Source organism: Camellia sinensis, chromosome 1 (genome assembly GCF_055761805.1).
Source record: "Camellia sinensis isolate YWXY chromosome 1, ASM5576180v1, whole genome shotgun sequence".
NCBI lineage: Eukaryota > Viridiplantae > Streptophyta > Magnoliopsida > Ericales > Theaceae > Camellia > Camellia sinensis.
This window is the reverse complement of record NC_138961.1, coordinates 250,233,252-250,243,290: the sequence shown is the minus strand read 5'-3', so window position 1 is coordinate 250,243,290 and position 10,039 is coordinate 250,233,252. Positions and strand designations below refer to the sequence as shown.

General features: G+C 34.8%; 1 protein-coding gene across 13 annotated transcripts; it reads right to left on the bottom strand.

Annotated features, from left to right (window-relative positions):
• Positions 1 to 1,248: 1,248 nt before the first annotated feature.
• On the bottom strand, positions 1,249 to 9,771 carry LOC145806088 (cullin-1-like). 13 transcript variants are annotated; one of them, XM_082901842.1, is made up of 17 exons: positions 9,172 to 9,433; positions 8,662 to 8,937; positions 7,802 to 7,862; positions 7,638 to 7,673; positions 5,063 to 5,129; positions 4,791 to 4,952; positions 4,658 to 4,706; positions 4,407 to 4,520; positions 4,189 to 4,242; positions 3,578 to 3,660; positions 2,683 to 2,739; positions 2,516 to 2,601; positions 2,342 to 2,419; positions 2,041 to 2,191; positions 1,839 to 1,919; positions 1,634 to 1,720; positions 1,249 to 1,515 (listed from the first exon to the last, which is right to left on the bottom strand). In XM_082901842.1, the coding sequence occupies exons 5-13, from the start codon at positions 5,068 to 5,070 to the stop codon at positions 2,415 to 2,417; spliced, it is 618 nt and encodes a 205-aa protein (XP_082757968.1). In that variant the 5' UTR covers positions 5,071 to 5,129; positions 7,638 to 7,673; positions 7,802 to 7,862; positions 8,662 to 8,937; positions 9,172 to 9,433; the 3' UTR covers positions 1,249 to 1,515; positions 1,634 to 1,720; positions 1,839 to 1,919; positions 2,041 to 2,191; positions 2,342 to 2,414. The 13 variants fall into 13 exon arrangements, with proteins under 13 accessions (XP_082757968.1, XP_082757951.1, XP_082757944.1 ...); XM_082901825.1 differs by lacking the exon at positions 5,063 to 5,129 and having other exon boundaries at positions 4,803 to 4,952; positions 9,172 to 9,458; XM_082901818.1 differs by lacking the exon at positions 5,063 to 5,129 and having other exon boundaries at positions 2,041 to 2,130; positions 9,172 to 9,442.
• Positions 9,772 to 10,039: the final 268 nt, after the last annotated feature.

Sequence of the window (10,039 nt, the reverse complement as noted above, 5' to 3'; positions counted from 1 at the left end):
GTAACATCCCTATTTTTGAATACTTTAAGCTAAATTAATAAAAGATAGTTAAATTGATAGTTGAAAAAGATTATTTAATGTTATAATTGTATGTATTAAAATGTAATTTAATTAGGAATCATTGTCTTTAAAATAAAAAATAAAAAAAAAAAAAAAAAAAAAAACTGATAATGTGCTTATATCAATTTAAGGGCCATAAGGAAATTAGTCCTAAAGTGTTGCCTGAGTTATCCCTTTTAGCTATCCATGAAATAGTGAATCGGCCAAGGAAGTGAATCAGCCAAGTAAAAAGAAAGGTGGCATTGCCTTAGGAAAGTCAGTTTTTTTCTAACTTTCCAAAGAAAAATGCCTAAGACCTCCAGTGAGGGTCACTGGGGGTCGTCCGTGATTGGTCTTTTTGATTTCAGCGAATGGCACGCTGCCACGTCATTGGGGGTCGACCCCCAGTGGGGGTCTGAAGCACGGCCCCTTTCCAAACACTACAAGAATTAACACTTTTGCCGACCAAAAAATTGGTCGCTAAAAGTCCATTTTTGGTCGGCAAAAATTATCCGCGACCAATTTTTTTGGTCGCTACTTTGGTCGCCAATTGAGGGTCGGCAAAAGTAATTTGCGACCAAAATTTTGGTTGGTCGGGAAAAGTCGGATTTGCCGACTAAATTTTTGGTCGCGAAATATATCATTACCGCGACTAATTCATTTAGTCGCTGAAACACTTTGGTCGCGAAAAGTGATATTTTCTCGACCAAAAAGTTTGGTCGCCAATTATCACATTCAACGACCAAAAAGTTTGGTCGCCAATTGTGACATTCCGCGACCAAAAAAGTTTGGTCGCCAATCGTGACATTCTGCGACCAAAAAGTTTGGTCGCCAATTGTGACATTCCGCGACCAAAAGGTTTGGTCGCCATTTGTTACTTTTCGCGACCAAAACTTCTCGTCGGCAAAAGTGAGTTTCCACGACCAAAAGCTGTTTTGGTTAGCAATAAATGTATTTTTTGCGACCAAAACTCTTGGTCGGCAATTGTCATTTTTTAAGAAAAAAAATTATTTATTTGTCGCGACTAATAAATTGGTCGCCAAAGCAGAAAAACAATGCACCTGCAATTCCTAATAATTCATTCAATCCATAATAAACCTATAATTTTAAAGCATCATTCAAATTAAGTGAACAACCTTGGTTAATGATGCCACCTTGGTTAATGATGCCACCACATCAAACAATTATTTGTACCCCCAAAGTCAAATGTAGTGCTAAATTTTGTACATTGCCATTCATTTAATTAAAATCCAAATTTAATTTCCTTCAAAAAAAAAAAAAAAAGTATATAACTTGCTAACCAAGTCCAATGTAATGGCAGATCAATCATGAGCCTTGTGAAATGCACCTCCTCAGAAGACAAATTGAACAAAGACTATGGGATCTGAAATAACACAATCAAGATTACATCACCTTCTTATTGTTGGCTGCATCTTCCGCTTGTTTAACCAATGCTGTACCTTCAGCAGTAACATGCTGCATAAAGAAAAACCCAGCCAAACTTCAAAATAAACAAGGGGAAGAAACAAATAATACCAGAGGCACAATGCTACATTCTTTACAGAACAATGTACTGCAAGTTAAAGACCAAAACCTGTTTAACCAATGCTGGCTGCATCTTCTTATTGCTGGCTGCATCTTCCGCTTGTTTAACCAATGCTGTACCTTCAGCAGTAACATGCTGCATAAAGAAAAACCCAGCCAAACTTCAAAATAAACAAGGGGAAGAAACAAATAATACCAGAGGCACAATGCTACATTCTTTACAGAACAATGTACTGCAAGTTAAAGACCAAAACCTGTTTAAATATACTAGAAACCGGATTTAAACCTCCAGGTATTTTGGAAAAGAGCCTATACATCCTTGATAAATCCTCTATCTACAAGAGAACAGGAAAAAAATGTTAATAAACTTTAGTTAATTGCAACTGAAATAACAGCAAGAAGGCTTGAATAATAACATTGTCCAAGTCTGATAAAAAAAATGGTCCAAATGACTACCTTGTCATCCCTAAGCAATGCATGACATCCAGAGTGCTCCTGCTCGAGCAATTGGGTTGCATAAACGGACAACAATTCATGTTGAACTTTCTATAGGAAGACAAAATTACCCATAATTATAACAGCGAAAGTGCATATCTTCAAAATTGGCCTGAAAATAAATAAATAAATAAAAGAAGTAACCATTAAAAGACTAATTATTATTGGGTAGAAAGAAATTTAGTATCTAGTAACCATTAAAAGACTAATTATTATTGGGTAGAAAGAAATTTAGTATGACTTTACAAGAGGAAGAACAAACCTCAAGCAACTTCAGCTCGCTACTAGAATGTAGGTAATGAGCAACCCTATCCTTCTCTCGTTTCAAACACTCCTCAACCTAGAGTTACAAAAGGATTTTTTAGAAATTATATAGGATTATCAAACAAATATATCTGACCTTAACAAGAAAAAAAGAAAATGAATAGATGTTTACTTTCAACATATAATCTGGACAGGAATCTTCCAAGATCCAGTTTGAAGCCTTTCGAGAATAATAATCCGCGGTATCTTTCAGCATATCTGCTTCAAAGTCATTCTCACAATGATCCATTTGTCCCATTCCGATCTCAACAAATATATCCAAAACAAAGTCATTCTCACAATATATCCATTTGCCGCATTCTTATGAGATGATCCAGCTTCTTACGGGCTGATAATCTGCATACATACCCATCATTTGTTATGGATGAAGATCAAGCTGACTATTATAGCTAAAGTATATATAGTCAGCATATCTTCATTTGCTCATAAATAATCAAGAAGAGGGACTGCCCCCTATAAGCTCGCAATTGTAAATATAGTCAGCATATCTTCATTTGCTCATAAATAATCAAGAAGAAGGACTGCCCACTATAACTGAAGTACCCATGAGGATGGCAAGATCTTTCAATCAGAAGGTAAATGAACAAGCAAAGTCATGAGAATCATGTGGAATGTATTTTCACTTCTCATTTAAACTAGGCTACCAATAAATGAAATAACAGTTTGTTTTTTGTTTTTTTTTTTTAAAAAAGAACCATCTCTAAAAATAAAACAAGAATAAAACCATATAGTACTTTCAGCATGACTTTCAAATCAAACCAAAATATGTTTATCAGATTCGGAGATGTGTTGGAGTCATCATTTCACTAACATACATTGTGATGTTCAAAAGAAGCAAAAATTGAAAAGAAAATAGGAACAAACCTCAAGCCCAAGAAATGGTTCGTAGCTGATATCACAAGAGTATGGTGCCCCAACATACTAGATGCAAAAAATCCATAGTATGATAAAGGTAATCCAAATCCGAGAGCATAAACCAAAGGAAAAAAAATATCCCTGAGAGCATAAACCAAAAAGGAATTTACCTTTGCAATACTGACAGCTCACAGCTTCCTTGAAATTGGAAAAAAAAATCAAATGATTTCTTGTATAATGTGCGCTTGCTTGCTTACTTGCGCGCATGTGTAAGAGTGAGAGAGAGATGAAAAATAGAAAAGATTGGAATTGGCCAAACCTTGAATTTACATCATCTTGCATGCTCATAAGGGCACAAATACCTCCACAGCAGCTGTGGCCAATGACTAGTATATTTTCAACCTGTAGAAAACTTTATATTTACCAAAATGTTTTCCCATCAAAGTTTGTCGCCAAATAGAGTGGCCAATTTGTTTGACACATTGATATCAAGAGGTCAATTACAGCAATTCCAGTCATCTAATATATTTGTGTACGGTATTAGTGACTTAGTCATGAAACACAGAGACATATTTTTTAATAATGAATCAGCAATTCCAGATTATTCATTATTGCAACTATATCATAGTCCACTGTAAGCAACTCTAGAATGAGAACATAAGCTTCATAATTGGTTACTAATTGCTATACTTTTGCAGACAATTCCCTTTCTCCAAACTTATTCTTACTTTATCTCTTTTTTTTTTCTTTTTTTTTGAATGACACATGATGTCAAATTCTTTCAGATTTTTGAATTCCTAACATGTCAGCAGCAGTCCCAGTCAATGTGCAGACCATAAGCAACCAATAGTAACTACACACATTTTTTCTGCCTTGGTTGACAAAGAATAAAGCAACTTGGCAGAAGATTTGTCTACAGAAGTAACTTACTTCTAGAGAATTGACGGCAAATTCAAGGGCAGCATTTGTTTCTGTTGGTCCATTCTGCATCAGAAAATAAAAAAGCATAGGCCTATTCAGAATTTTGCTTCTAAATACACTTATCACAACCATATATTTCCGTTTTCCCACATTTATGCTTACAATAAATGAAGAACTAGTAGTACTAAACTAAAGCCAAGAAAACACAAATGCAATGTATATGGTACCTCAAATGGGGGCACCAGATTTGCCACATTGCGGACTACAAAGGCTTCTCTGGGTTGAAATCCTAGGATGTAGGAGAGACAAACCCTAGAGTCTGCACAAGCAATGACCATGAACTGTTCTTGCAAGCATCAGTTAAGAAAATCTTAACCAGTTCAGCACAAAATTGAGGCAAATTGCCAATGTAATCCCCAGATGGCTCCAAAATATATCATGGACTACAAAAAAGTTAACCCTAAAAAACCCATCATACCTTCGGTGCTTGACTCTTGGCAAGATTTTCATAGCATTCCAAGTTCTCCCTGTTCAAAGAAAACATCACATCAGGGAAACTCAATTTTCTGTGAAGCTAAACAAGAAGATGTCAGAATTATAAGCTTGCTTACAGGAATTTCTGCCTTTTGAAACTCAGAAACTGATGTTTCATTTCATTGAACAGATCAGACCCATTTTGAGTTCCTATTATGCTCTCTTGTTTGCTATTTGTGAGCCCCTCAGTCAGCCCTGGTGGTTCCATCGAGGCCTTCAACCTCAAAACAGGATTGCTTCTGTGAATTCAATCATGGAAGGTAGAAATTAAGAACAGGATACAAAACATGTTACTATGTTTAGTATCGGCAAAATACATAGTGCATATGTTTCAAATCAAATCAAATACATTCTCATCTTTTGAGCTCAATCCCGAGGTTGCATGGTAGCCTGTAATCTTAAAAAGAATGACTTTCCTATAAATCAATAATCAGACAATAAAATTAGAAGCTTATTATGTAAGAGTTAACACAACAAAGAAGAAACATGGCATTAAGCTCCTCCAGTATAACCTATGAAGCACAAATACTTTTACAAGAGAATTGTTTCCATATCATACAAATCACATCCCAATACAAAAAAGAAAAAGACAACAAAACGGGGAAAAACAAATAAATTACTAAAACTGAACCAAAAAATAAAAAACACACAACATCAGATGCCCTGACAGTGACAAAAAGTGACTCTTATCCACCAAAAAAGAGGAGAAAATATCAATTTAACACACAGTTTCTAACACATAGAAGATCCTTCCAAATAAGAAAGAAATAAAGATTGAGAACCAACAAAGCAATTGATGTTAAAGAAGATATACTGCTTTAGGCAAAAAATACACAGATACATCTACAGACTCTATGTTCTATGCTTCCATGATTTTGTTTTGTCCACACAAAGTAACATGAAAGCGAATGTAGCTAAAACAGAAACAAGCATTAATCTATTTATTTATAAGCAGCAATTAACAAAGCCAAAGATGATTTCAAGACTACATAAATCCAATCGACTAATTACAATCAAGCAATGATGAATTCAAATCAGATGTAAAACCCAACCATAAATCTAATCCGATCATCGTTAACTCAAAAACTAAGGAATGCATGCAAAAGTACTTTTTTTTCCATTCATTAACCAGGATAGGCATATGAAATAGTATGATATAATGAATTTTTTGAAAAGAACCAATCAATTTTCAGGTTGAAAACCAGACAACTCTCAATTATTAAAGAAAAGACAGAGAACACAAACAGTTCACTTTTGAGGAAATGCAACTTCAGTGGTAGATACAGATCTTACTTTTGAAGATCCAAAAATATATGAAATTGTACCACACAAAATAAACAACATACATCGTAATTACCAAGTAATTCATAGAAAATAGATTTAAACCACACGATGTAATTAGACTAGGGAGTACTGAAATATACAACACACAGAAATAAACCCAAGAAACATCTGATTTTTGGAAATCGTCTTACTTTGACTTAAACTAAGTTAACCTTTTAGAGAAGAAAAAGTTACATTCATGCAGTCATTATCCATAGTGGCTGTCCAGTGATTTTAAATGCTCAAGGCACACCAAGGCGCCAGATTCAGGCGTAGGCGCAAGGTGAGGCGCACCTTTTTGGTAAGAAATAGATAAACTAATAATTCAAACTTGAACAAAAGCAAAATGAAAGAACACAGGTAAATTGTAGAAGAATTCTCAAAGCCATAAAAGCCACATATCATTCCAAATGCAAAATAGTCAACATTCAACAAAACTAATAATTACTAAGCTTTACTCTAATAGTCATTCTGTATCAAATTTTATTGTCCTTAGATAATTTATTGCTTGTACCAGAATGACCTAAACATTAATAATCACAACATTATTTTAGCTAACAGTTTTTAAAGTTAGAACTTCAATTTTGAAGTTAGTAATATTAATTTCACTATTTGACTTATAAAAATATGTCTATTATATGAAAAGTATAGTGATACAGCATGCAAAACTAATACTTGATGGAGAGGATTATTTCATCATTGGCGACATCTACTGACCATAAGAACAATTTAACCCACCATAAAACAAACTACAGCTTGATGGTAGTTAAATTTTCAAAATTCACTGCACCTTATAATTATAAATAAGTTTCATTAGTTATGAAATTAGCCGTAGAGAATGAGGAAAAAAGACTAGACATAGATAGGAGCACAGTGAAGATCTTAGCTCATAGTATAACAATCAACTAAATGGTAAAAACATAACCCTTATTTCGTGTATTTCCCTTGAACCCATACCTAAATGTGGTCCATTAGGTAAGCCAAAGGCACTCCTGCCTTCCTAAGATCCCACAAAACTCAGCCTACAGTTCTGACAAATTAGAAATGACAATCTACAGAACAAGCAGTCTCATTAAATAAACAATCACTGTAACTCTTATCAATTCTCGAGTCTTTTTAAGCCAACATACTAAAGTTAAAGTTACTCTTAATTATCTCCCAAAAGCAGATAATTCCAAGAAATTATTCAGTGACTTGAATTCCTTGAACATTTAACTGTGAATAAAAATAAATAATACTCACAAATTCAGCAACAAAGTGTTGAACAAACTTGATTAGTTAGAGATATTATGAAAGGAAACATATTTCATTATGCCACTTAGATTGTTTCGTGCAGTGCAGTGCCACTTAGATTATTTCATTATGCCATTTCATTATACCACTTAGATTTTTAAACCTTTTTTTTTTCTTTCCCATTTTGTCAATCTTTATTTTGAACAGCTACAGCAAGCAACAAAGTTTGGTTCCTCCTCAAAAGATTGTTTTTGCCATTAAGGATGTTAATTATTAAAGAGAATGCGAGGGGAAAGAAACTATTAGAATCAAAGTAAATTTCAGGGCTTGAATAAATGAAGTAATCCTGTGTTTAGCATTGTCATAACTTTGCATCAGTTCTGAATACATCCCAGTAGCAGCATCTGCAGGTTTAAAAATAAATAATTAGTCAAATAAATGTGAAACGAACAATGCACAGAGATCGTAAAGTGATACAAAGTGCAATCAAAGGCAAAACCTTAAACATTGTTAAGAGTGAAATATATCTTACGAGCACATTGGGACGCAATCTTTCATACTCCCATCTTCAGGTCTTGTCTAACCACCAAAACCTGCCATCACAATTTCCCAACTTGGAATTTGGAAATCAGAATTAAAATAAAATAAAAAATAGAAAAATAAAAACTAGTAAATGCATGAATCATCTTCAAAGTCGAATGAAACCAGTTATATCTATATCTATACCTACATCTTTCACCTTTATGTGCTCACATGACTATATAAGAAATTGAATAGAATCGTATATATCTTACAACACTGCAATCAAAAGTCCACTATCAAAGTAACAATAAACTGGGTATATTATTCTCTGCTTAGCAATATTTAGGAAAAAAATTAATTAACCAACAATTTGGGCTTGTAACTATCATCTGTCCACTTACGACGTTTATTAACTATTGTAATTGGATCACCCAAAAAAAGCACTTTTTTGCAATTATATTGCAAAATATATATATACAATAATAAGGAAAACGGAAATGGCCATTGCCCAGTGCTGGTCTACATTAGTCGAGGATTCCAGATTGGGTGGATTGGTATGGATCTAACTTTTCTTCTTATTTACACAAAGTCGTAGTTCATTGCACTAAAACCCACATTCTCACAATTATATTAATAAAACAGGATGTCTTAATTTTTGATTATGTGAAAAAAGTGTAAAAAGTTTTTTCTCAGCTTGCTCAATTTTTTTCATGTTGTGTTGTTGACACAAAATTCCAAAAACAAAATTACACTAATTTCACCCAACATATTGACAGATCAACCCACTGAAATAAATCATCCAAAGAATGGTCACACTAATCACATCAAAATCAAATTAACTTCATGATAGAAATGAAGAAAAGTACTTACACCAAAATCAGAGAGCTTGAATTCGAGATCACGAACAAATGAAACCATAAAAGGGTCTTTAGGGTTTGGCACCAGAACTTCATTCGCAGTTATAATCGCTTTAATATGTTCCAAATTCACAACAATAGCCCTGTCTCTTCGGAGAATCGCAGAGGGGTTCGAGAGCTCTGGTTCAACAACCCTCAAATCCTGAGCCTGGACTCCACTCCTCCGCATTATCTCTTGCTTCCCAGTTTATTGTTACACTGTCTTGGAGTATGAATATCATCGACTCCACTATCAAAGTCCTCACCATTGACACATAACACACAATCAGAAATGAACAAATAAACTAAGAGTCACAGATCTAAAAAAAAAAAAAATCACCATTGACACAGAAATGAACAAAAAATCACCATTGACAAACAATCTTAGTCACACAGAGTGACACAGATCTGAATAACACAAAAAAATCAGAGATCGGAGAGGAAAGAGAGACAGAGACAGAGACAGCGACATAGAAATCCGTACCTGGGAGGTCGATCGGTGCGATGAGAGTATGAGGTCGATCGGTCAATCTTGCGATGAGTGAGAGTCGATCTCTTGCGAGGTTGATCGGCCGAGATGAGTGATGAGATGAGAGTGAGAGAGTGAGTATGAGAGACTGATCAGATGAGAGTGAGATGAGAGTGAGAGACTGAAAAACGAGAGAGAGTGTGAGATGAGAGCTGCGTAATGCGTTTTTGAGTTTAGGGTTTTTTTCTTTTCTTTGTTTTGTTTGGGTACAGATGAAGTGAAGTGAACGGTCCAGATCTTCTGAAAAAAAAAAAAAAAGAGTTATGCGGGCGGGTTGGTCGGGTGCGGTTCAATCCCGCAACCCGCCGACAATCCGAAAATTAGAAATATTTCAAATCGCACCCTATCCTATTATATTTGCGAAACCGTCCATACGCGTATGGGTAGGGTCGGCTAGGACGGGTTGTGCGAGTCGAATGACCCTATGCCCAGCCCTAATTCCCACCTCCACGTTTCAAATTTCCTTCCCAAACTTTTGGCGACCAAATATCATATTAGTCGCAGAAAAAGTACCTTCGCCGACAAATTTTTTTAGTCGTCAAATCTCAATCAATGGCGACTAAAATATTAGTCGCTAAATGTACTAATTTGGCGACCAATTTTTTTTGGTTGTTGAAAATAACTTTTTGGCGACCAAATTTTTGGTCGCTCAAAAATATGTGACCTTCCGCGACCAAATTTATAGTTGGTCGGCAAAAACATACCACTTTCTGCGACCAACTCATTTTTTGGTCGCCAAAATATAACCTTTTGCGACCAATAATATTTGGTCGCCAAAAATAATGATCATTCGCGACTAATTAATATTTGGTCGCCAAATGTC